The sequence below is a fragment of the Leptopilina boulardi genome, unplaced genomic scaffold, assembly GCF_019393585.1.
Source record: "Leptopilina boulardi isolate dan_hultmark-lab unplaced genomic scaffold, ZJU_Lbou_2.1 LbouV2_240, whole genome shotgun sequence".
NCBI classification, from domain to species: Eukaryota; Metazoa; Arthropoda; class Insecta; order Hymenoptera; family Figitidae; genus Leptopilina; species Leptopilina boulardi.
This window is the reverse complement of record NW_026137797.1, coordinates 241,643-268,465: the sequence shown is the minus strand read 5'-3', so window position 1 is coordinate 268,465 and position 26,823 is coordinate 241,643. Positions and strand designations below refer to the sequence as shown.

The window sequence follows — 26,823 nt, the reverse complement described above, 5'->3', positions numbered from 1 at the left end:
AGCCCAGAGAACAAAAATATTTGAATTATTTGAAGAATTATATTAATTTCAACGAAATAATGAAAATATAAAAATTTACATTTTTCTATAAATTGATAATAAATAATCAATAATATTTTTTTAAAGTAATATTATAATTTTAAACTATAATATTAAAAATTGAGTGATCGGTGACTTAATAGAGAAAAAAAAGTACGAAAAATAAAGAAAATGTACGAAAAAAACGAGAAAATTACACTTTTTTTCAAAAATATTATACTTCTAAAGGTTCTGAAGCAAACGCGTTTGATTGAATATCTCCGTTTGACTTCAAATGTAGATAGCGACTTTTTAAAACCGGACGGCAGTATTATATCATAATAAACACAAACGATCGAATAGTATGATATAAAACTTTAAAGTATAAATAACTCACATGAAAGACAGTTGTTTGAAATAAAAGTTGAAGAAATCCTTGAGAGGAAATCCATACAGGATTGCGGAATTTCCATCGAGTAGACTGTTTTAGCTTTTTGATTACAGGAGTCAGCGATATAATCCACATTTTGGGAAGAGGTTGAAGTAATTTCCAATGGATGCTGCCATTGTGCTGAACACTATTTGCCGTCAATATCTCCGAATGGATACAAATTCTACAGAAATTATAAAATTTTGAAAGATTAACAAATGAAGAACCTCGTCAAATTGAAGTTCCATTTCTGCATAAGTATGAATTAAAAGTTCCAAGAACTTTTATAGTTTTCTAAAAGTCAAACTTCAAAAAACTTGCAGTAACTTGCAAGTTTTTTTTTACTTGCAAGCGTTAACGTCTAATTTTTTCGCAAAAAGTGCAGTCTGTCAAAGTTGTACCAAAAATATTCATTAATTTATAAGTCATTTATTTCTTTCAAAAAACCGTCATGTAAAATATATCAAAGGTGGCATTATTTAGATTTTTCAAGGAAATTTAATTAAAAAATTTTTCCGAATTTTAAAAATCAATTTTCTGTTCAAAAACTGATTCTAAACTTTTCATTCTATAGGAAATAAAGAAATAACTGAAAATGAGTCTAAGAATAATAAAAATCGTTAACAACTTTAGACATCATTCAAATTGATAAATTAACTTCTTCTTCAAGAGGTTTTGAATGCATAAAAAATGGGCGGTTCTACAATTCTTACTTGAAAAATTTTCCATTGACTTTTTTGTAAATAAAAATATAGTTAATTAAAAAGTTGGTGAATAAGAATTCAGTGACTCGAAAATAATGTCAAGAAAAATTTTAAGTGAATGTTCAAAAAAATTTCCGTATATAAAATATTCATAAAATAACAAATTCCTGGAAGAAAATTTATCTGAAAAAATTCAGTATAATGAAAAATTCGCTCAATAAAAGTAGTAGAAAAAATAGACATAGAAGAGTGACTTTTTATAAAAATAGTACCTAATAATGTTAATGAAAATATAATTATTATACAAATTTTGAAAATTTATATATTTAAAATTTGTAACCTTGCAATCGCTTGTAGAATTTCCTACATTATTCGGCCAGGCATGATTTTCATCTGAATCGACTTTCTTGACTTTCTGAGCATAAGAGTCAATGATAGGAACCATATCTCGAGAAAAGATGGAAGGAACTCTCAATAAATATTGTGATTTTTCTAAATGTTGTTTGCTATCAACATCCCCAATCGATTTCAAATTCTATAAAATTTTAATTATAAATTAGCAACATTGTCAATTAAAAAACTCTTTAAGATTCCAAGCATTTTTAATTTTTTCAATGTCAAATTTCAAAAATTTCCAGCATAATTTTTAATCTTATTTTGGGATCTCATAAATTATTTGATAGATTTGGAAACAAATTAATTTTATTAAAGATTTCTTTATGTCACAAATAGTAGAAAATTTAAGGAATTTGACTTTTTTTGAATCATTAAAAATTTTAAAAAACAACTGGCTTTTCCACATTTTTTTGGAAACTTTTAAACATTAATTATGGCAATTTCAAACACTTGGATTCTCAGGTTTTCTAAAAAAAAACCAAATACTTTTAATAAATAAATGTCAACGTCCTCATAAAAAGATCCCATTTTGGCACTATTGGACTAATTTATAAGGGCAAATTCCTTGCCTAACTTGAAAATTTTTTAGTTTTAACTTTTTCCCTCCCTTCATTTTGAAAATACAAGAGATACAAAAAAAACCTTTTCCATTTCTAAAAATGCTATTTTTATTTAGATGAGGGAAACTAGTCTCATTTAGAAACCTTTCAATGTTTCTATTGTGCATATTGTTAAGAAATATCGAAAGTTTTATTTTAACAAAAAGAAAATCAAAGTTTATGTGTCAATAATTCTGTTTCTTCTAGAAACTTTAACATATTATGGGTTATTAAATAAGTTAAAAACGCACTTTTAGATTGATTAATCAGTAGGTTCCACATTTTCCAACGTTTGTGAAAATCTGTAATAATTAATTTTGCAATATAAACTGACAAAATAGACATTTAAGAAAAAAAACAAACAAAAATGAGAATAAACACTTTAATTTACAATAATTTAATGAAAACAGTATGATGATACATTTGAAATATTGCAGATTAATAAAGCAAATATTTTAAAAATCACGATATTTCTTTACATAAATTGAGTAATTCCAATTACCTCGAAAACTATAACCTTCAAATGGGACCTTTTCATGTGGAGGTCCACAAATAATATAACTATTAAATAAAAATTGTATTTAATAAAGATTTTTGTAAATAAAATGATTACTTATCCAGGATTTATAGAAAATAAAGAATCTTAAAAAAATTGTTATTTTAATACAATTTAACAAACATTTTTAGATAAAAGAAATATTTGTTAATAAAGATATAGTCAAATGTCAATTTTGGAATAAAATTTGATAAAATAACACGTTTTTAATTAAAAAATTTGGTTAAACAATATTATTCGATAATAAAACCCAGAATAACAGGACAAATTATCTAAAATTATAAGAAATTATTAACACAATTAATAACAAGTTTTAAAGTCAAACTTGTTGTTTCTAAAAAATATCGAGTTCCAAATTCCGTACATTTTTCACATTACAAGTTTCATACAGTTATAGTCATATTATATAAATCAAATTTAAACACAATAATATTTATAATAATATTAATAAAAATAATTATTATTGACACTATTATTTCTTAAAAATATCTTGAAAATATTTACTCATCCATCTTACAGGTTAACTGTCACTTGGAAATCTATTTTTGTTGATTATTCATACGTCACGAACTATGAAGATTTCGATAGATCTGTCACGACTTTTCAAAACGTTGCCAAACCGGAAGGACAGCATTTAAGCGTTTGGGTGTACCATACACTCCAATTATCAGGCGCGAGAAAAGAAAGAGGACAATCATTTATTATCTGTCTGTCCTTCTTCTTTCATAAGGGTAAAATCACACATATGGACATGGATGGGAAAGTAAAGACGTGTTTTAAGGGAAATGATTGTGAAGCATGAGTTAAAAAAAACAGAGATATATTTGTGTCTTTTTCTATCTCATTCTTTGTTTCCGCAACTTTTTCCCATGAATTAACGCCTTTTTCATTTTAGACGTTCCATAATTCAACCATATCGATGTCCCATCCCTGGTATTTTGTTTACGTTTTATTTTTTTTAGAGAAAAAAGAAAAAGTTTGAAAAGGTTTTATTATTTTTACTAAAAAACATTTTCATAAATCAAATGGCAACATTTATTTTAACGTTTGTTAAAAAGTGATTAAGCATGGGTACCAAAATTTTGGATGATATTCGTAGTGACTTGAAACTACTTATTAAACTAATCACCGATTTTGAAGTGAGTTTTTTTAGGTTATATTTTTTTGACATATATTATTAAATTCTTATTATGTATTGATAAATTTAGAAATGTCAATTTCTGCGTGTTTTCGGAAAATATTATTTACTATTTAAAAAAAATATATATATATATTTGTTGCAAAATGTTTTTAAAAAATTATTTTAAACCTATATTTACTTAATACAATTATCCATAAAGATGCACATTTAAACTATTTTTAATTTAATTATTTAAGTAAAAGATATTTATCAATATTTCTAGCCTGAACATGGCTTTTTTAATATTTAAATAAAATTTATAAATGAAATGTTTTGATACAAAATTCTGTATTATAAAATTAGGGACCATTCATAAATTACGTAAGGACGATTTTGGCTATTTTTGATCCCCCCCTTCTCCATGTAAGAATACACAAGATTTTTCGGACCCCCCCCCCTTCCCCTTCTTACGTAAGTTTTTAACAATATTAATGTAATTGAAAAATTAATTACAACAATACAAATGGAAAATACTTGGCAAAATCTTACGTAATTAATTAATGAATGGCCCCTTAATTTTTTTTTAATTTATCTGAAAACTATTATCATTGTTTGTAATTAAAAATATATCGTGATGATAATTTTTTTGTAAAATTGGTTACAAAATCTTAATATTAAGAAAGCAAAATTATAAATTTAAATAAAACCATGTATTTGAACATATTTTGATGTTTATTGCAGTTTTTTTGTGTTAAAACATGATAAATGGCTTAAATTAAATTTTTAATTTTCTTTTCTTTAAATAAAGATCTTTTCTTATCATTGAAAAAAATTATCACAATATTTTAAATTACAAATAATTTTTTAATAGTTTTCAGATAAATTTTGAAATTTTTTAAAACCATTTTTTGTTTAAATAATTTATGTCTTTAAAAAATAAAGTTTATTACTTTATCAATTAATAGTTTAAGAATAAATATTTCTTAGAGCACAAAAAAGTGATTTGAACGCGCAGCAATGAACTCATTTTATATTATTTCAAATTGCTTAAATTTGTTTAAATAATTTCATTTTTATGAGATTTAAATTTTTATATATGTAAATATCATTACTAGAAGTTCTGAACGTTCAAATGAACGAAATCATTTATTTGGTTTATAAATTTTTTTAAAATTATTACAGGAATGAAAAATCAAAATAGTACAATAAACAGTTAATAAATTATTATTAATTTATTTTTGAGTATAGAAAGCAATATTTTATATTAAAATTTAAAGTTAAAAAAGTAGTAGATAAATTTTTCGTTTATTTGAACGTTCATAAATTCAAGTACATTAAATAATTAAATAACACGAACAAAAAGTTTGTTAAGTTCACTTTCTTCAACATAATTGTCGTATATTCTATTAAAAAAGAAATTTTGACTAGAAAATTTCATTACATGAAATTGAAAATATTAATTTTTAGAATGAAAAAAATATGTAAAAATAAAAATATTAAAAAAAAATTATATATTTTTATAATTATGCCAAATTCAATTTATAAATAGGAAGATGAAGAAGGATTTGTTTTATGTGAGCGTTTTGCTCTATCACAAATAAAACATCATCGATATTTGTCTGTTAATAGTCATATGACAAAAAAAGAAATATCAGAGTTAGTTGAGAAATTTCAAATTCATGGTAAATATGAAGTTGCAAACAAGTTTCAGGAGCTTATTGATTCATTTTTAAATAATTTCGATTTTGGAAGACATCCACAATATGATATACAATGGTCATTATTGACACTTTTATTAAATTTATCCACTGAAACTAATAACTCTGATTTATCAAGTTTGGAACAAATTGCAAATGTACCTTCAAATGAGGATAAGCCAGATGATATTGATTGGGCCAAATATTTAAAGGAAGGTGAAGAAACCTTTTTTTCCAAATATCAAAGTAGCAGTAGTAGTGATTCTGATTGGACAGATGATGAGGATGTTAAAGGTGTTGATTTGCCGGAAAATGATCTGTTAAAAATTTGTTCAAACGATAAGGACTTATGTTTAGCAATAAATGTTAAAGAATCTGAAAATAAGATTGAAAAATTATCCTTATGTATTGCCGATAAATTACATTCGAAAAATTGGTTAGCAAGTAAAATTCAACATTCTTGGTGGAATGATGTTAGTCGACATCAACTTGAAGAAAATAGTAAACTTTCAAGTGCAATGTGTTTTCAATTTTGTCGACAAAATATTTCAAAACATCATCACAATATTAACACAATAAGCGAATATCAAACTTGTAGAGAATTACTTTGGATGTTTCACATTCAAAAGCCAATGGCCCTTTTTCAGAGTAAAGAATCATTGGATTTTTTTGTTCGTGATAATGTATCAATACCAAGTCTAACTGTTACAGCTTTTAAAAGTAATTTACTGACATACTGTCATTACTTTTCAATGATTCGTGAATTACAAGAGTTCAGTCGAAAATTATATTCTCAAAGTCAACTATTGGAGGAAGCACAAAAACCACCTTTAACTTATGAAGCCTATAACAATGCTTTACAGCAATATGTACTTCAAGTTAAAGAAGAAATTGTTGAATTAGAACGAAATTTAATTATTCAAGGTAATTTATATTCTCATTCTATTACAAATATCGTGTAATTATGATTGGAAAAAATTTTATTTTGTTAAGTTTTTTCGAGTAAATAAATTTCCGTTAAATAGAAACTCCCTTAAAATGTTAATTCTGTTACTTAAAAATTTAGTAAAAGTAAAATTCAATAAAATAAAAATATGAACTAGTGAATTTAATATAAAAAATTGGATTAAAAAGAAATTTTTTTAACTGAGAATTTTTTTAAATAAAAGTTATTGTGAATACAGAATTTTTCTTTAAACGAATTTAAAAAAAAACAAAAATTATGTTAAATTAAAAATTTCAGTTACTATAAATTCTTTTGAACAAAAAAAAGTCCGTTAAATTCTGCTTTATAAAAATTCTCATAAATGTAAATTTTGTTAAATAAAAATTCAGTGAAATAAAGAATCTGACATAAAAAAAAATCAGTTAAATAGAAATCCTCCTAAATAATAATTCCGTTAAAAAAATTCTTTGAAAAAATCAATTTGTTTATAAAACATTGCTAGTTTTTATATAAAAATTCAAACAATTTTTTTTCGTTAACATTGTTTAAAGGTCGAAAAAAACTAAACTTTTCTTTTTTTTTTTTGAAAAAATGTTCTAAATTCAATAATTTTCTAGTTATAGGTAATTAAAAATAGATCTAGTTTATCTATCTAGAAACTAGATTTTTGAAAATTCATGACTCGAAAATTTTTTCCATACATACAAAAATAGGTGTACCTTTTTTTGTAAAGTATGAAAAAATATACATTGAAATTAACATGTTAAATATAAATACATGAAATCGACTTTTTTTTTACTAATTATACCGTCATATTATTTTTATTATTATTAATTACAGAAGGTTTTAATACATTTCTTGCATTATCTAAAGAGTTAATGAAACATTTAAATTTGATTAAAATTCTCTACGAAATTCATCAGTCTGCAACAGAAAACTGGGAAAATTGTTCAAATTGGCTACGCGCTTCAAAATTATTATCTACTTTATATAACGAGATGCAAAGTTCCTCTAGTCATGAAAGGACTCATGTTTGTGCTAATTTATATTTATCTAGTATTACTGCTTATTTAAATATCATAGACGTTTGGTTGAGTGAAGGTCGACTTGAAGATTGGAGAAATGAATTTATTATTATTAGGTGAGAAAGATTTACAAATACTAGATATTTTTTAATCTTGTATATACATATATATATATAATATATATATTGCACAAACTGATGTATATAAACTGAGTTTCACTGTATCTTGAATTTTTAGTCCTTTAAAAGTTATGTCGTTTAAAAAGAAATTTTATTTATTATTTAGAGAATGGGATAGAAAATCACTAGAAGGAGAACAATTGTATAAAAAATTTAAAGTGAGAAAACTTCAAGAAGAAAGTATAAAGGATCCTGTAATGCAACTTTTGTTGAAAAAAGTTTGTCAAATGGGTCGTAACATTGAATTACTTGTTACATTGGACCGTCTTTCCGACATGTGGGACACCATGAATGATCAAGATGGTAAAATTTTACAATTATAAATAATTTTGAAAAGTTATTTTCCTCTTTTCTTTAAGCCAAAAAAATATTCTTCATTTTTATATTATTATCAGTATATATTTCTTTAAAAAAAAAAGTCAATTGAGATATATCTCTACTTTAAAGTATAAACATTGTATAGGATATTAAAAAAAAAATTTTTTTTATTAAATTAAAGTTCTTGCAACGTCAGGAATAATATGAGTTAATAATTTAAATAAATTTTAATCAATTCTGATATCAAGAACATTACATAAAAATAATTTATACTTTTTCTCTTTTAGCCAGGTTAATTTCGTTAAACGAAGAATTTCGTAAGCAAGTTGTATCGGAAACTTTAAAATATTCTATTCATTCTACATGCGATAGAACAGATGCCATATTAAATAAACAAACAATTTTCACACCTCAAGATTTAATTAATGATAGTTTTTTGTGTCAGCCTTTAATAGCGGATAATCCATTTTACATGAAAGCTTTCGAAAAATATTCATCATTAAATGGGAGGCAAACATACGTCTATGATGAAATTGATTATAGATCCAATAAAAAAGAAGAAATTAAATCATCGAATTTATTTCTGTAAGTATTGTTTCTTTTATTACTTTCTAATCCCTCTGTATAATAATTAATTGTTCAGAGTTGCCACGGTTCTAAAAAACCTGGAATTGTTATGGAATTTTTTTTCAGTCATATGGAAAACCTGAAAATGTCAGGGAATTTTATGAAATATCGTTCTAAAATATTAATTTCCTATATTTGATTAGAAAAAATCTTAAGTTTACAATTTTTTTTTTAATAACTTTTCTAATTTCTATAACTAATTTTTATTATCCTTTTTTTCTTTAATCTATTAAATTTTCGATTCTAAATACGGATTTAAAATCAAGAATTTTTACTTTTTTTTTAGAAAGACAATGTTGATTTTTTGATGCTAAGGAAAATAATATAATGATTAACTCACTTTTAAAATTGACTTTTAACTCCAAAAAATTTACTCCCAACTCCAGTCACCATTAACTCCTTTAATTTTTTCCAGTGAAATACTTACATGAATTAAAAAATTTTTCTGTTTCAAAATGTGAAGAAACAGTTCTGTAGTCATTTTATCTATTTTATCAGAAAATGTAAAAATAATAATTTTGAAGTAATATTAAATATTATTAATTGTAAATTTGTCAATTTAATTAAAATATATATTTTTTTAAACATGCAATAGAATAAGTTGCGATTTTTTTTACAGTTTTTACAAAATATAAAAAAACGTCTTTTTTAATATACAATGCAAATCTTCTTTATTTCAATTATTTAACAAATTTTAAAATAAAATTATTCTCAAAATTAATTATTTTCATTTTAATGAAATTCTTCACAAATTCAAAAATCTTAAACTACATTTCAATTAAAAATTTTTAAATATTCAATAATTGTTTAAAATTAAAAAAAAAATCAGAAAATAAAATTACCAAAAATTTTAATTAAAAGTCACTTGCAATTCAATTATTTTTAAAAATTTAATAATTTCAACTAGAACTTTTCCAAATTTTAATTATTTTTAATAATTTTTATAATATTCTTTGAAAATTCAATTATCTGAAAGAATTTTTCAATTAAAAACTTTTGATATTTAATTTTTTCCTATAATTTCTAATGAATTCTTCATAAATAGAAATCACAAAAAATTTTAATTAAAAATAAATGGAAGTTCAATTAATTTCAAAAATCTGTATGGTAAATCTTCGAAAATCCAATTAGTTAAAATACAAATGTTATCTAAAATTATTTGATAAATTATTTTGAATTCTGTAAATTTAATTACTGTCTAAAATCTAAAATTTACTTCTAAAAATTTCAACTGTAACACTCCCAACATTTAATTATTTTTGATAATTTTCATATTATTATTATTATTATTATTATTATTATTATTAATATTTAAAAAGGTATTAAATAAAAACTCTTAAATTGAGTTGTCAGAAATTAAAAAAAAAGAAAAAAACTACAACAGTTTAAATTTGCGGAAAATTTATTTCAAATTTAAAATCTGCTACAATTCAATTATTAAAAAAAAATTATTATTATTATTTAAAAATCTGTATAACTTAATTATTTTCTGAAATTTGTTTGATTTTAAATCTAAAAACTATTCCAAAATTATAAATTCGAGAAATTGATTATCAGACTTTAAAAAATTTTGTTTAAATAGAACTTTAAGAATTTTTTTTAGAAATTTGTTCTATTTAATTTAAATTTTGAAAATTTGTCTCATCATGGTTCTGAAATATTCGAAATTAATTTTATTGATAATATTCTTATTAAGGAGTTAATAAAATGAATTTAGTATCTAATAATATTAGTTATTAAAAGTAAAATATATACTAACCAATTAAATTTAAAAAAGTCGATTTTTCCAATTTTTTGGAAACTAGCTAAAAATTTATGAAAACAATTTTATTTAATTATTAAAATTTAAATTAAAAATTTTTTTAAGTCATGGAAATTCATGAAATTTAAAAATCCGAGTAAAAATCATCCTTTTGTGACAACCCTATTGTTATATCTAAAAATAAAAATTTCCATTTACTTAATATGTAATTATATAACGTGTAATGTTACTAAATGTTTAAAAATATAAAATATTCTAGATTTGAACTTGCATCCAAGTCAATTTTACCATTGAGAAAAATTTTCGAAATTTCTCTTTCAAAAATTCTTGACCTTCGTTACAATGGTGCTAATAAATTGGTCAAACAAATAATGATCAAGGAATATAAATTAGAGGAAAATTTGAGATTAATGAGAAGTATTTTTATGATGGAGAAAGGTCATCTAATGAATAAGTTTTGTAATCAAATGTTCAATGAGGTATTTTTATTTCCTTAAACATAATACATTGAAATTCCGCTCGTTTTAATTTAGTTTGTATTGTAAATATATATATATATATATTTCTTTGAATATTTATAGATTGAGTCAAATGTTAATTGGAATAATTCACATTTTCTATCAGTAATCTTGGAGGAAGTAATTTCCGAAGAATTGCCAGAATTAAGTTCACGTTGGTCAATTACTATTGATAGTGCAAGAACTCGTCAAGTGTTAAATGCCGTGAATGGAATAACTTTAAATTATTCAGTAGACTGGCCAGTTAATTTACTTCTCAATGAAGAAACACTCAATAAATATAACATTATTTTCAGATTTGTTTTGAAATTAAAATGGGTCGTTTGGACTTTAAATAGTTTGTCATTTTCAGGTTATTATTTCGTCTTTTTCTTAGTCAAATTTTATATGAAGATAAAAATATAAAGTCTGTTCTTAAAATCAATAATTGTTTATTAGAATTAAATATTAAATTTATATTATTTTCCTTTATAGACCTTGAAGGATCAAAATCTGAGGCACCAATTGATGCTGTAAAACACTTTCAAATGAGAAGACTCGAGTGTTTAAGATTTTGGTTATTACATGCTATTGGAGCAATTCACATTTATCTTTCAGGTCAAGTGCTTCAAAGTTTAGGAAGTGCTTTAGATGATGAGTTAACTCAAGCAGATAATTTTTATTCAATTATCAAAAGTATGTTTTATTCATCTAAAAACTTGAATTCTATTTAGTTATTGACGAAATATTATTTATATTTCAATTTCGTTAAAATGAAAAAAAAAATTAAGATTAATCCAATCGAAATTTTTATTTTTATTTTAATTCGAATAATTAAAATCTATTTCAATTAACATCTTCTTAGAAGGATATTATATATACCTTTTTGTTTTTTTCAGTTCATAAAGAATATTTAAATAAAGTACTTGAGCATTGCTTGCAAACTTCTCAATTCGAAGATTTAATGATAATAATCAATCAGGTAAAGAAAAAAAATGTATTTCCCTTCATTAATAAAAAAAAAAAACTTAAAACTTTCTCGTAATCTTGAATTTGTCAGAATTTTATTGATATTTTCTTTTTTTTAACAATTAGTTACTAGAAATGTGTATAAATGTTCGAGACATTTGGAAAAAAGGATATCATTATTTGGATGGGAAGAAATTGGATTTACTAGAAAGCACTTACATTAAGTATCATACACAATTGGCATTAGCTTTACGTAATGCAGTGCAGCATCACAACTTTGCATACTGTAAGTATAGCAAATTAGAAATGAGTAAAATTTAATTCACTATATGTTACAATTCATTATTCTTTTTACAGTATCTGGTTTGACATCTGCTTTTAATTATAGCATGCCAACAACATAATTTCATCAAAATAGTTTTTGTTATTGTTATGAAATGTATATATAGAAATAAATATTTTTTTTTAATTTAAAAGCTATGCTTTAAAAGTTTCATTCTTTCAATGTAAATAGATTCAAAGATTAAATGAAATTTAATACATTTTTATTTATTTAATTAAATATATATTTTTAAAAAAAAATTTTTTCAACAAAAAGCAAATACTACATCTTTATTTTTCGTTTTTCCAAAATATTTTATCATTTAATGAATTAGATATTGCTATATAGATAATGCAATCAATAACTAAATGTCAATGCAATAACATGAAGAAAGTTTATTAATAATTTTAGAATGATAAAAGGAAACAGAGGGAAAAATGAATGATCTATATATTTTCAAAAAATATATATTAATCTATCAAATTGTTTGAATAATTCTAAATACATATGTAACATTTATGCGACTAGCATACAATTATATTATACGTATAATAGGATATCAAAAGAAAATTCCTAATAATCTAAATTTTAAGTTTTTGATATCAATAAGAAAAACAATTTATATAAAAAACCTTTTTAAGGAGATCTAGAACTTTTTTTTGGACATCCTGTACAAATATGTACATTAAATATATCAATTTTGATACATATTATCATTATTTAATGTAAAACTAATAAAATTAATGGTTCTTCAAATTTTATAAATGTGCTTAAAGAATTTGTTCAATTAGTTGTATTATATCCCTGTTATTGAAATAAATTATATTTTCAACTGAATTAAAAAAAAATCCATATAGATAACATTAATAAATACTATCTAATTGAAATTAAATATACAATATAATCATATTTATTTGTTCAATATTAATATATTTAAAAGTAAAATTATATGTTAAATGTATTTGAGAAGAAAAAAAAACAATACTTGACTTTTCATGAATCTTTGAATATTTGAAACTTTAATGACAGAAATAAAATATTGAAACTTAAAAATATTTATCTTGAGTTAACTAAATGTGTGGAATGAGACAAGATTTTTTACTAACTTAACTTTGAGCCAGCACAATTGTACCATTTTGCCCAGATTGCGTAACAGCAGAAGGCATATTTGTCGATTCACTTATGCTAATAGGAGACGTTGAATGATTATTTGCGCCAACAGCAGCTAGCGATTTATTTCTTAGCTCAAATACTTGTTGAATTCCATTTCTGAAGCAAAGGAAGTTGTAATCTATGACACCTAAACAAAAAAAAAAAAATTTTTTTAATTAATTGCGTAAAACTCCGCAGCTTAAGGGATAAAAAAATAGATGAAGTTTTAATTAGTTTACTCCAACGTTACGAAATGTTTTATTTTTTATAAAAAAGGAGAAAATATTATAAAACCTTCTATAATTTTCCAGCTAAAAGTTTCTAAAATTGAATAATTTAAACTCTAACTCTTCTAAAATTGAATTATAAACTTTTGAAATTTAATTTTTTATTGAAATTTCTAATAAATTCTTCATCCAAAGAAATCACAAAAAATTTCAATTCAATTCAATTTCACTTGAACATCAATTATTTTAAAAAATCTGAATTATAAATTATAATTATTATCTTTTGTAATTCAATTATTTCTAATTATTTCAACAGTAACAGTTTCAAAATTCAATTATTTTTAATGATTTTTATAATATTCTTCAAAAATTCAATTACTTAAACAAGTTTAAAATAATAAATGCTCTAAAATTTAATTGTTTTCAAAAATTAAAAAAAGAAAAATTACAGCAGTTTAAATTTGTAGAAAATTTATTTAAATTTAAAATCTTCTACAATTCAATTATGTATTTAAAAAAAGTTAAATTTAAAAATCTGTAAAATGTCCGAAATTTCTTTGGCCATTAAAACTAAAAACTATGGAAATCGTTTTAGATTTAGAAACGTTGGAATAAATTGATTGAAACTATTCGAAGCAAATAGTTTTTATTTAATGAAATAAAAACTATTTATCTGAATGTTTACGTTTATTTTCACCTCTCTTTAATAATATTTTTCGACCATAAAAGATTAAATAGTAAATAAAATAGTATTTATTTATAGCTAAAAATTGCTTACCTTGTCTCTCGAAACTGTCTTCACGCAATATACACACAAGGGCTAAAAATTTATTTACTTCTCGCAAATAGAGTATTGTACCATTATTTAGCTTAATTAAACTAGAGCTTTGAGCGTCAAATGCAGCTGCTTCAATGTCTTCTCTTACTCTGTAAAAAAGTGTCATTATTCACATTTTCATTATACCTATAAAACATTAATATGAAAATTCTTGAAATTATTTATCTTACCCATATATACAAGAAACGTCAATTACAACGTCTATCATATCACAACATAATTCATAACTTTGCATATCGACTGGAGAACTATCAGTTGCAATGTAAATTTTTGAAACCACGTCAAAGAGAAAAGCCTTTTCGATTGCAGAATTCTATTAACATTCATTAAGTAAGTGTTTATTATATAAACATCATGTAATTATACAAAGTTAATTAAATGCAAATAATGAATTTTCCTATACTTACAGAAATAAGAATATTTAGTAAATTTTCTAAAGCAGGCAATTGCGGAATTAATTTCTGTACAACTTTACTAAATGCCTCAAATATACTGTGGTCATAGATGGAAGTTAAATGGAAGCTCAAATGAATTTGATCACAGCCTATAAAAAAATTGTTTTTTATATCATATTTTTATTGGTAAACATTTTTAATTCAGGTCTCGGATCGACTTCAAGGCGCAAAAAATCGATTTTTTATTTTAATTAAATTTAATTAGTTAATAAGTATTTTATTGTAAATAACTAATGTTATTAAATATTAAATCTATTTTATTAATTTCTCAATAAGAATAATTCTATAGGAATATTATCAAGAAAATTTATTTTGAATATTTTAGAATAGAAGACGTAAATTTTTTATATTTTATAAGTGGGATAAATTTCTAAAAAGAAAATTTTTTGATAACAATTCAGTTTTAGAGTTTTTATTTGAAACTTTTTTAAATAACTGAATTTTTAAAGAAATATTAAAATTATTAAAAATAATTAAACTTTGCAAGAGTTATAGTTGAAATTTTAAGAAATAATTAAATTTTACAGAATTGAAAATAATTTATCAAATAACTTTTAGATAATATTTTTTAAAAGTAATTGAATGTTCAAAGATTTACAATTCAGATTTTTGAAATTAATCAGAACTTCAAGTGAATTTAATTGAAAGTTTTTGGTGATTTCTGTTGATGAAAATTTTTTTAGAAATTACAGACAAAAATTTAATTTCAAAAGTTTTTAATTGAATAATCCTTTCAAATAATTGAATTTCGGAAGAGTTATAATGGAAATTATTAAATTTCAAAAAGTTTTAAATTGAAATTTTTGTTAATTTTATTTGATTTTGTTTCAAATTGTAAATAATTGTTGAATTTCATAAAATTTTTAATTGAAAAATAATTTAAGATAATCGAATTTGTCAAGAATTTCATTAAAATTATTAAAAATAATTACTTAATTCAAAGAAAAATTTATTAAATAATTGAAATAAAGATGATCTAAAGAAGTTCTACATTGCATACTAAAAACGACGTTTTTTATAAATTTTTTAAAAGAAATTGTAAAAAATCAAAAATGTCGAATTTTTAAAAAAAAGTCAGAAAAAGTCGAAAAAGTCGTATAATCCGAGTCCTGTTAATTATGTTAAATTCAATCTAAAATCTTAAGTAAAATTATTACAAAAATGATAAAATCAATAAATTACCTGAATCAACCAAATCATCATTGGCTCTAGTATGAATATCTCTCTGTGTTTCCATTTTATAGTCATCAGACAAACCATCGACTTTATGAATAAACACTTCAAATTTAATTGCTTGATTAACTTTATAGGCTTTTGTAACTGTCAAATGCAATTTATTTAGAGCTTCCATATAGTCATCTTGAGCGTCAATAACAAAAACTAATGCCCCACAACCACCAAATATCATATCACTATCAAAAGTTGGTTCAAAAAAATCAATTTGCCCTGGAAAATCCCAAATTTGAAATTGTACAAAACTCGAATTACAAATGTCGTCCTTAATAATTTTGTTTGTGCTTTCCAAAAATAATGTCTCATTTGGAGACATTTTATGAAAAACAACTTTTTGAATTGAAGATTTTCCACTCCTAGAAATAAATACAGAGAAATTAAAAAATTATTTACATTTACTATTTGTAAATTTTTGTAAATTTTGTTTTATAGTAAATAATTTTTTTGATACGTAAGATTATATTTTCTAAAGTTTAGCCAAAAATTAAAATTTGTAAAAAATTACTTATAAATCGTAAATAAAATTTTAATATTGAATAGTATGGATAAAGTAAACAGAACATTACCTTCTGAGACCCATTAAAAGTATTCTGGGTTTTTGATCCCCTGTTAAGGGACCAGATAATCCATCTGCTTCTCCATCAAAAGCTGAGTAGCTATAATCTTGAGGAAAAGGACCACTACAGCCACCATAACCTGTCTGATATTGATCTTCATCATCCTAAGTCATAAAAGAATTAAAATATTTCATTTTCTGAAATTGTTATCGAGTTGGCAAATATTGATAAAGTAAAAAACATTACATAAAACTTGAAAAATTTTTTTTTTATTTTATTCAATTTTTCTTGAAAAACTGCTGACAATTTTTTGTAAGCTTATTATTTATTATTAATTTTTTTCATTTTTATAATTTTTTTCCCACAATTTAGTAACTTATAACACAGCCTAAATTATATACCTAGTTAACTTTTTTTTAACATACATACAAAATAACAAAATCAATTTTACTCTACATTTTGTATAAAGATTTGGATAATTAAATATTAAAAGTTCCTTTAAAATAAATTTTTATCAATAAAAATTAAAATTGTTTAAAATTTGAATGAGTATAGAGAAATTTTAATTGATTAAAATTTAGAGGTCTAGATCGATTGAATTTGAAATTTATTAAAATTAGAATAAATGAAAATTAATTAAAGTTTATATATATATAAATTTTAATTTACATCTGTTTGAACAATTTGAACAAATTAAAATTTTTAATCAATTTAAATTTGAATTAATTATAGTTTGAATATGATAAAAAATTAAATAAATTGATTGTTTTATTCTCAATTTAATATTTTACCAATAAAAATTAGGATTTATTGAAATTTAAATGAATAGAAAATTTTAATTGATTAACATTTCTATAAATTGAAATTGTAATGTAGATTATAAATTTAGTTCAATTTAATATCGAAGTTAATTAAATAATAATTTGGATAAATTTAATTGTGAATCTATTAAAATTTTTACCGAAAAAAATTATAGAATTTCTTGAATTTTGAATTAATTTAAATTTGTATGGATTTGACAAATATAAGTTTTGATCGAATATATCGTCTAAATTAAAGGTTAATTAAAATTAAAATTAATTCTTAATTTAGATCGTGTAAAATTTTGAAAGGATTAAATTTAGTAACAATTAAAATTACGTGAAATAAATGTTTTGACTAATGAAAACGAATGAAAATTTATTACAATTTCTAATTTGTTCAATTAAATTATTATTTTTTTTTAAAAAAGGTAACATTCTTTAATTTCTGAAATTGTCGATGAATATAAATAATTGAACTTAACAAACTTTTTGTTCGTGTTATTTAATTATTTAATGTACTTAAAGTTATGAACGTTCAAATAAACGAAAAATTTATCTACTACTTTTTTCACTTTAAATTTTAATATAAAATATTGCTTTCTATACTCAAAAATAAATTAATAATAATTTATTAACTGTTTATTGTACTATTTTTGATTTTTCATTCCTGTAATAATTTTAAAAAAATTTATAAACCAAATAAATGATTTCGTTCATTTGAACGTTCAGAACTTCTAGCAATGATATTTATATAAAAATTTAAATCTCATAAAAATAAAATTAACTCAATCGACGAATTATTATATCAGAGAAGTTCAGAATTTAAATTTTCCAGAATTTCGAGTTCTGTTAAAAAATGTATTTAGTAATAAAATTTTTTTCTTTTGTTTCTAAATCCTCAATATTATTTATACTTATTGACAAAATAATATAATATGAAAAAATTTATGTAAATAGAAAAAAATAACTTTTTTTTTATGGAATTAATTTTCAGATTAACTTTTGTCTTTTCTCAAAAAATAAAAAATATTTTTAAATTTCAATATTTTTTAAACAAATGATATAAAATGATTAGAGTAGTAAAAAGACAAAAAAAGATGAATTTATAATAAAAAATTAAAAAATGTGAAAATTAAAAAATTTTATATTTATGGGAAAAAAATAATTATGGAGGGATTACGCTCGATAATACCGAATACGATGCAGACGCCCCGGCGCCGCGCGTTGCAAACAATGGTCTAGACCATAGGCCGCTGTAGTGGGGAATATTAGTCATCGCCCACACATGGTGATGACCATTCAATTTTAATTTTAAAAATAGCATATATTTTTTCAAAAGAACAATAATTATTAATATTATTTATTGATAGTTTAATAAATTATAAATTTTAATATTGATAATATAACAATTAATGTCCTATTAAAAATAGTTCAAATTACTGAATTTATTATAAAAAATTAATTTGCTATTATCTTTATATACCATTTATGGCATTTTTAATAGTATAATTGTTTTGAAATAATACGAAAAAACTTAAAGAACGAAATGTCACAGGCCCGGATAGCTCAGTCGGTAGAGCATCAGACTTTTAATCTGAGGGTCCAGGGTTCAAGTCCCTGTTCGGGCGATTATTTTTTTTTCCATTTTTTATTAATTTTTTTTTCACAAACAAAATCAGTATTATTATATAGTTAAAAATAATTGCGGGTTTTCATGCAATAAGGTGACAGTCGCTAGAATAGATTTACTGCAAAAATTGTATTTTTTTCACTATATATTATTTTATATAGATATTCTATTAAAAATTTCCTCGTATGTTTGTTTTAAATAGTTAACTAGTGCCTAATGGAATTAGGAAAAATATTTGAAAAAGAAGAGACAATGTTTCTAGTTTATATTTTTAATTATTATTATTATTTAATTATTAATTCTCATTAAAAAATTAATTTACATCATAATATTGTGATTAATAAACTTATTAAAATATTTGAATTTATAAAACAGTTAAATATCGTAATTTTTAAAAATATAAGGAGATTTAAAATAGTATCAAATTTAAAATAAGTTACAGGATGAAATTCTAAAAACTGATTTGTTACTAAAAGTGAAAATATACTTTTCAAAATTAATTTATAAAATGTAGGATTTTATTTTCTAAGTTCAGCCAACTTTTTATCTTTTGAATCAAACTTTTTATACTTCGTTTTATTAGGCCCCTTTCAGAGGAGGTTAACATCTATTGAAATTTTAATAGCTACATCCCTGTAAGTAAGTATCTTTTAAAAATTAGATTATGTTTATTTACAATCTGTTAATAATAAAAAAAAATATCTGAATAAAAAAACAATCTATTTATCTCTTATTTTAATTGTTTTTTACCACTATGTAAGTATATTTATCATAGACAATTTTAATATCTATTACTGTAATTTCGAAGGCCAACTAACGAAATGAATACTTTGTAAGTGTTATTTTGGATAAAAAAATAAATTAACTTGACTCACCATTTTTATTTGTCCAGATATTTGTTTTCTTCTTGTTAAATAACTTGAGGCTGTTGACAACTGTCAGAATTGTACACTTGTCTTTTAATAATTTCAGCAAGTATGCTTAATTGTTTTTCTTTGTCTTGATGTTATTTGCACTTTGTTTTCTTTACGCAACTCTGGTATTTCATAAATTTTTGAAGAAAATCAAAAATAAACATAAGTATCAGAAGAGAAGGGTTCTGGTAAAAACATAAAAATTTACAATACACACTGTACATAGAAGGCTTGAGTTCAGTTCACGTGATTGCCATCAGAGGCTCCATCATCGCATAAAGCTGCTTCTACAATAGTTGCATAGTAGTATAACGAGGGTTTTTTATTTATTAATTTATTGTTATTTTTTAATAAAAAAAATAAAAATTTAATAATAAAGAAAATTAGTCGACCAATTAAAATCCACTTTCATTGCGGTAAAGTAACATATTTTTCGTGACGAATTTCGTTGCTATGACAACCAACTGTTAAACAGACTATCTGCATAGTTGTGATTGTACCTTTAACCCATTGACATCTGCATTGACACTTATTGTAGAAGAACTTTTATATTATAATTTAGTGACAATAACAAATACCGCAAAAACTATTCCCAAAAGTTTCATTTTTAGAACAGTCTACTTTATGTATAAAAAAATAAAAAGCATGCAACTCCAAATTGCAGTTTATTAAGAAGTTTAAATAAATTTTAAATAAAACGCAATTGTTACGAATTATAATATGGCTAATGTTGTTATAAAAAGTGACGATGTTATTGAATGCTTTCTTTATCCAAAATTTTGTTTAACAAAAAATTTCGAACAAATAACTGAAGAAAAGCTTCTTGAAGAAATTAATAAATATTATGATGCAACGAAACATATCACAAAAGACTATATATGGCACAAAGATTCATTAACATTTTTTCCACGAACAAAACGTTCACTTCTACTTGAAACAATTATTGAAGGATCCGGATATGAGGGTAATTATGTTCTACTTCTTGCAAAACGCGCGCAAAAGCACGTGTTTTATTTTTCTTTTCTTTTTTTTTTATTAAAATTGGTAAATTATTAAATTTTGAAATTAATTATTTACGCAGTTTGTTATAATTATTTTAAAATGCAATTTTAAAGAATCATTTTTATTTGAACTGTTCAGTTATAGTTATCTCTTAGAATATTAATTTTTATTTTTAAGTTTAAAAAAAAATCTTTTAAATATTCGCATCAAAATGAGGAGCAAATTTTTAAAAGCTGATAAATCCATTTTTCAAAAAAAATGGAGATAAACATAAATTTAATATTTTAAGGACTTCACAAATATTCCTTTCACTGTTAAATTTAAGAAAAAAAATTGATTAACAACGAATTTTCAATTTAAAAACTTTTTGACATAACCAAGATGACTCATAATTTTTATGTTTTTTATTAGAAAAAATTACCAAAACCTGTAAATCACTAAATTATGATAAAGTTTAATTATAAATAGAACGTCTTGAATATAAAAACATTGTTATCTAGAAATAAACTATTACAAATTTTATATTTTATAAGTAACTGTAGTGGTTATGTGATAAAAGTCATTTATTTCAATCGTTTCAATTTATCGAAATAAGAAAATATGGATTTATCAGGTTTTGAAAACTTGATCCTCAAATATATCTATATGAACCAAAAGTTCTGAACGTTCAAATGAACGAAATATATTTTTTTCAATCTTTAAATTATTAAAAATTATTATGTCAATGTTGAATAAAACAGTAAATTAAACAATTGTTAAATTAATAATTTCTTTTTAGATATTTAAAACAAAATTTTGTAATAAAATTCGTATTTAAAGAAGTTGTAAAAAAAATTTTTTTCATTTGAACGTTCAAAACTTTTGGCTCATTATATCTATGACAAAAAAAAATTAAGAGAAACAATATGAAAAAAATATTTTGAAATTACAATGTTCCTCATCATCATAATTGAATGAATTTCTTTTTTTTGTTATGAAATATTTTCAAAATTTTTTTACCCTTCTTCAATTTTGAAAGTTTAATTTTATAAAAATAAATTTATTTTTTTTTCGATTTAGAAATTTTGACTTTTTGAAAAATAAAATATAATTACACAATCTAGACTTTTTTTATAATTTCCACTATACAATTTATTGGAAACAAAAAATTAAAGAAAATTGTATCTTACTCTTTTGTTTTATACAATTTTAAATCATTTTAAATGGTGTATTTTGTTTTAGATAATGAATTAATTCCACATATTTATGCAAAATTGCATTTTGACGAGGATGTTGGCGATGAATGGTTTACAGTGTATTTAATAAATTATCTTACAAAAGTTTTTGAGGGATTAACTGCTAGAGTTACGGATTCTGATGGTGAATTTTTGTTGATTGAATCAGCAAATGCTCTTCCATCATGGGCAAATCCAGAAATTTGTGAAAAACGCGTATTTATTTCAAATGGCTCAATTCACGTAATTCCCGATAAAGATAAATCATTGTTTGATAATTTAAATAGCATTTCTAATAATCCAAATTTATTCAAATTATCCGAGGCTGTACAGTCTATAATTCAAAAAAGAATTAACATTTATCCTGAAGAGATTAAAGAGCGTGCACATAAAGCTAGAGCATATTTACCAGAAAAGGCTGCGTTTATGCTTCAAGAAGATCCTGGATTAATAGCACCAGCAATTAGAATGCTTTTTCACTCTGATCCATTTGAACGCAAGGTAATTATGAATTTCATCATTTATTTTCTCTTCGAAAATAGCTTTAATTTTAAAAATCAATTTTCAGTTATTAATTTTTTGTTAACAAAAATATTCATTACCTACTTCCTCTATTTTGTTATTTATAAAAAATATTAATTCATCATTAATAAGATTTTAAAAATTGTACAATTTTATTCTTTATTAAATAATTTTAATATTATGAAGATCTTTAGAATATTGGTTGTAAAGATTATTTAATTATTGTTAATCATCAATTACGAGGATCGACTCTTTGTCAAACTTTTAGTTACTATATTATTTGAATGTATATTTTCGTACGTATAATATGAGATTTAAATTATAAATTATTAATTTTTAAGAGATTACACTACCTTGTGAGTTTTAAAGAAAATTTTTTTCTGTTTAGATAGCAGGGCTGATAAAAATTATGATTTAAAAAAATTCCGATATTTTTTATTTAAATCAGATTTTCCTTTATTTACGTAAAATTTTAAAAAAGTTAATTGTTAAATAGTTTTTTTTAAATAAATAAACGATAAATTAAAAAAAGGCATAATATACGCATCAATAAATATTTATACTCTTATCAAAAAAATAATATTTTTGAATTAAAACCTAAAATTGTCAACAATTCATCTTTTTTAAAATTGACGATTTTTAAAAAGTCAATAATTTCGTAATATCTTACCTTATAGAAGGTTTAAATAACAAGAATTTGTTTTTAAAATATATCAAAACTTTTATGAAAATATTAAACTTCAGTTATCCAAAAAGAAATGTTTTTTAAAATGTTCTGATTTTTTAAATATCAATAACTTTGTTATAATTAATAGTAAAATTTCACAAATAAATCAATCGAAATTTTTTCAATACTCTTAAACTGGTTTATGATAGTTTTGACATAATATTTATTTATTTGTTTATTTAATACACAAATATTCCCAGGATTCTCTTGAACTAAAAAACTAATAATAATGTAAAGATTTTTAAAGAAATATTTAAAAAAGTTCAAAGTAAAACATAAACTGTCCGGAATTTTTGTGCATTTTTGACAACTTTTGCTCAGGAAATAGTAAAAAAAATACTATTTTCGGAGAAAACTTTACTATTTCAGAAGTAATTTTTTTTATTTTCGTATCAAAAGTTGTGAGAAATGCGCAGAAGTTTCAGACACTAGGTTTTACTTTGAAAATAGTAAAAGTTACTTTATATTTTTTTCCGAACACCAATAGGTTAAAAGATGAATTTTGAAATTTAGAAAATGCAAAATTAAATGTAAAAAATATATAAAATTAAAATAATTTTTTAAAAAAAATGATTAAAAAAATTGAAATATCTTTGATTTAAATAATTATTTAAATGTAAATGGGGCATTCCACGTGAAATTTTCATTAAAACTTTTTTTTTGAGCGAAATATTTTTTTTCTCGAAATCTATATGAAAAATAAGAAAATATGTATTTTTTTATTTGATAAAAATGAAGGAAGTTGATATTTTTCATATATAGATTTCGGACAAAAAAAAAATTCTGAATAAAAATTTCCCGTGGAATGCCCCAAATAATACTTTGATTAAAATTGTGATTGCAGCCCTGTTACTTAGAGATTATACATTTTTCGATTGGAAAAATTTATTTAAAGAAAATGTTTCGGTTAAAGTAAGGAAAAAATTGTTTTCTTTATCTAATTGAATTAAAAGCAATAAAATTTTTAATCCATTTATTTTTTTTAGTTTATTTTTAATGGAGAAAAAAAAACTCCTGAAATGTTTATCATTTTGCAGTAAAGGTAGTATAATCCCTGAATATTATAATAATGAAACAATGAAATAAATATAAATATATCATTTAGGTTTGCCGAGGGATGAAATTTTTTCCTCCTGAGCAGCGAACAATGGTCAACGTTAAAATGACAAAATGCTTGTACGCTATGATAATGCACTGTCGATATACGGGTGATCCAATGACTGGTTGGAATTTACCACCTGTTAATAGTGCAATATACAATGCACATCTTTTAGGAGTGAAAATAGCATGCGGTTTAGAAATGTTAATATCAAGTGCATATGAAGAACAGAGAAAAAAAGCGAATGACACTTCTACAGTGTCAAATAATGATCTATTAAAAATGCGTGAAAGAACATTAAATGCCTTTGTCAGTCGTTTAGAGCTTAGTGGTTATTTTAAGGATCTTTTGGAAGGTAGTCGTGAAAGAGAAAAACTTTTACAAGTGGCAAAAGATTATTTTTCCAATAATTCCACTTCAAATAAATTATTAAATTTGGAGCCTGAACATGATAAGGAAAAAGTCCTAAAAGTATGGGCAAACATACAGACAAATGACGTGGATTTCACAGGTATATATTTATAATATTTTATTTCTAACATTCATTTCTATGTTACTAACAATGAATTTTGTGGAATTTTTTTTTATTTCTAGGTCATGATGAATCTAATTTAAGCCCTTCAGATAGTGACGACTGGCTTAGTGTAAATCCAGTTGAACTTGAAAATCTTTTAGGTGAACGTTGGGGAGATGGAAAAACTAAAGCAGAAAAACCAACGTCTCAAAATCTTAGACGAAAAATACAAAATTTTTTGAAAGAATCAAGTGGCGTTGAGGGGGTTCAATTGTTTCAGTATGTATATATTTTGTATTGTTTTAAATCCGACTTTAAAAAAGAAGACATAAATAATATAAATTCACGATCGAAGTGCGCACACTAGTTTTTAATACAGCCTAATTTTTTCTCTCACTTTTTTTTGTAAATAAATACATAATAAAATTAAATCTAAACGTTTATAAACTAGAATTGTAAAATTAATATTTTTTGCAGAGATACTGATATGAAGTTAGACGTGGAGGATTCCGGTAGAATAGAATTTGATACTGATGCATTTGATATTGCTTTACGCGATATATTGGATTTGGCAGTGCCTGGTGGTGATAGTGAATTTGATGATAGTTCTGAAGAATCTTTAGGAGGCGATGACGAAGATAAATGTGGTGAAATGGATGATTATATGCGTCAATTAGACAATGAACTTCGAATGGAAAAAACATTGGGACATGAAAAATTATGTGAAACACCAAAAAGTCAAGATAAAATTGAATCAAATTTAATGGAAAGTTTATCAAGAGAAGCAGGCGGTTCAGGACCAGCGGGAAATATTATTGGTGGTCCAATTCGAAAATTTATGCATTTACAATTACAATCACCTTCAACAGTTCCTCCCGATTTACAAAGTTAATACGTCAATTATCTATATATATATATATTATATCTAACTTTACGAAAATTTAGAATAATTAATTTTATCAAATTTGGACTCTAACTATATATGTATAATTTATATCTTATTAATTTCAATAAAACATCTGCTTATTTTTTTTATCTATTTTTATCAAAATATTCTTTTCTATTATATTCCCCGAAAAAAATACTTCTTAAATAACAACTATAAATTTATATTTAAATCTATATCACTGTTTACTATATTATGTAAATTCGGTTTATCGCGATTAATACTAATTTAAAAAGTTCTACAATTCTTTAAATCTTAGAAAACAGTCAGATATTTTATCTTATTTTAATAAATAATTTTATTAAATGAAAAAATCTAGTCGATTAAATAAAAAGTCAATCAAAATAAAATTCGGTGAAATGAAAACTTGAGTAAATAAATTTTTTTTTTAAACACATTATCTAATATAACTTTTTGAATAATGTTTTTTAAGAAATAAAAAATTTATGGTTACAACAAAAATTAAAAGTATTCGTTTTTAAAGAAATTTTTCCCTCAAATTTTCATTTTTTTGCAATTAATTAATTTTATATATTTATTTACTTTTACAAACTAGTCAGAAATTGTCAATTTTTATTTTGTGAATTTCTAAAATTCTCAATTTTTCTTTCAAAGTTTCTCTTGTATTTCGTTAAATTTTCTATTTTCCTTTCTCAAATTGTCATGTTTTTTTTCTTTCTGAATGTTTTCCTCAAACTATTTGTGTTTTAAATTTTTCCTTCAAATTCTTCTTTTATTTTAGGATTTTCTAAAATTTATTTATTGTTTAATTTTTCAAAAATTCTTAAAATGTTAAATGCAAACTAATTTGTTTAAGCAAAGTTT

The 26,823-nt window shown here is 22.7% G+C and overlaps 3 protein-coding genes and 1 non-coding gene across 4 annotated transcripts; 3 read left to right on the top strand and 1 right to left on the bottom strand.

Annotated features, from left to right (window-relative positions):
- The first annotated feature begins 3,629 nt into the window (after window positions 1-3,629).
- LOC127280374 (gamma-tubulin complex component 5-like) lies at window positions 3,630-12,381 on the top strand. Its single transcript, XM_051303330.1, has 11 exons — window positions 3,630-3,842; window positions 5,373-6,444; window positions 7,307-7,607; window positions 7,777-7,973; window positions 8,276-8,573; window positions 10,637-10,856; window positions 10,959-11,247; window positions 11,370-11,570; window positions 11,774-11,856; window positions 11,970-12,129; window positions 12,201-12,381. The coding sequence occupies exons 1-11, from the start codon at window positions 3,771-3,773 to the stop codon at window positions 12,245-12,247; spliced, it is 2,940 nt and encodes a 979-aa protein (XP_051159287.1). The 5' UTR covers window positions 3,630-3,770; the 3' UTR covers window positions 12,248-12,381.
- A 678-nt stretch (window positions 12,382-13,059) lies between these two features.
- On the bottom strand, window positions 13,060-20,218 carry LOC127280377 (ras-related GTP-binding protein C). Its single transcript, XM_051303332.1, has 7 exons — window positions 19,936-20,218; window positions 16,637-16,791; window positions 16,020-16,426; window positions 14,790-14,926; window positions 14,553-14,695; window positions 14,323-14,471; window positions 13,060-13,465 (listed from the first exon to the last, which is right to left on the bottom strand). The coding sequence occupies exons 1-7, from the start codon at window positions 19,936-19,938 to the stop codon at window positions 13,272-13,274; spliced, it is 1,188 nt and encodes a 395-aa protein (XP_051159289.1). The 5' UTR covers window positions 19,939-20,218; the 3' UTR covers window positions 13,060-13,271.
- On the top strand, window positions 18,986-19,058 carry Trnak-uuu (transfer RNA lysine (anticodon UUU)). The gene has a single exon. It is a non-coding gene; the product is annotated as a tRNA-Lys (tRNA).
- Window positions 20,219-20,480: 262 nt separating the features above from the next.
- On the top strand, window positions 20,481-26,091 carry LOC127280375 (protein ecdysoneless). The gene is made up of 5 exons (XM_051303331.1): window positions 20,481-20,938; window positions 22,198-22,691; window positions 24,545-25,049; window positions 25,133-25,331; window positions 25,530-26,091. The coding sequence occupies exons 1-5, from the start codon at window positions 20,695-20,697 to the stop codon at window positions 25,942-25,944; spliced, it is 1,857 nt and encodes a 618-aa protein (XP_051159288.1). The 5' UTR covers window positions 20,481-20,694; the 3' UTR covers window positions 25,945-26,091.
- Window positions 26,092-26,823: the final 732 nt, after the last annotated feature.

Bases quoted from the DNA above. Each gene is read 5' to 3' on its own strand.
- LOC127280374 (XM_051303330.1), top strand. From the start codon at position 3,771: ATGGGTACCAAAATTTTGGATGATATTCGTAGTGACTTGAAACTACTT. The intron at 6,445-7,306 runs GTAATTTATATT...TATTAATTACAG, and splicing joins ACGAAATTTAATTATTCAAG to AAGGTTTTAATACATTTCTT. The intron at 11,571-11,773 runs GTATGTTTTATT...TGTTTTTTTCAG, and splicing joins TTTTTATTCAATTATCAAAA to TTCATAAAGAATATTTAAAT.
- LOC127280377 (XM_051303332.1), bottom strand. The intron at 16,427-16,636 runs GTAATGTTCTGT...ATTTATTTCTAG, and splicing joins CTTTTAATGGGTCTCAGAAG to GAGTGGAAAATCTTCAATTC. The intron at 14,696-14,789 runs GTAAGTATAGGA...GAATGTTAATAG, and splicing joins TACTAAATATTCTTATTTCT to AATTCTGCAATCGAAAAGGC.
- LOC127280375 (XM_051303331.1), top strand. From the start codon at position 20,695: ATGGCTAATGTTGTTATAAAAAGTGACGATGTTATTGAATGCTTTCTT. The intron at 20,939-22,197 runs GTAATTATGTTC...ATTTTGTTTTAG, and splicing joins TGAAGGATCCGGATATGAGG to ATAATGAATTAATTCCACAT. The intron at 22,692-24,544 runs GTAATTATGAAT...TATATCATTTAG, and splicing joins CTGATCCATTTGAACGCAAG to GTTTGCCGAGGGATGAAATT.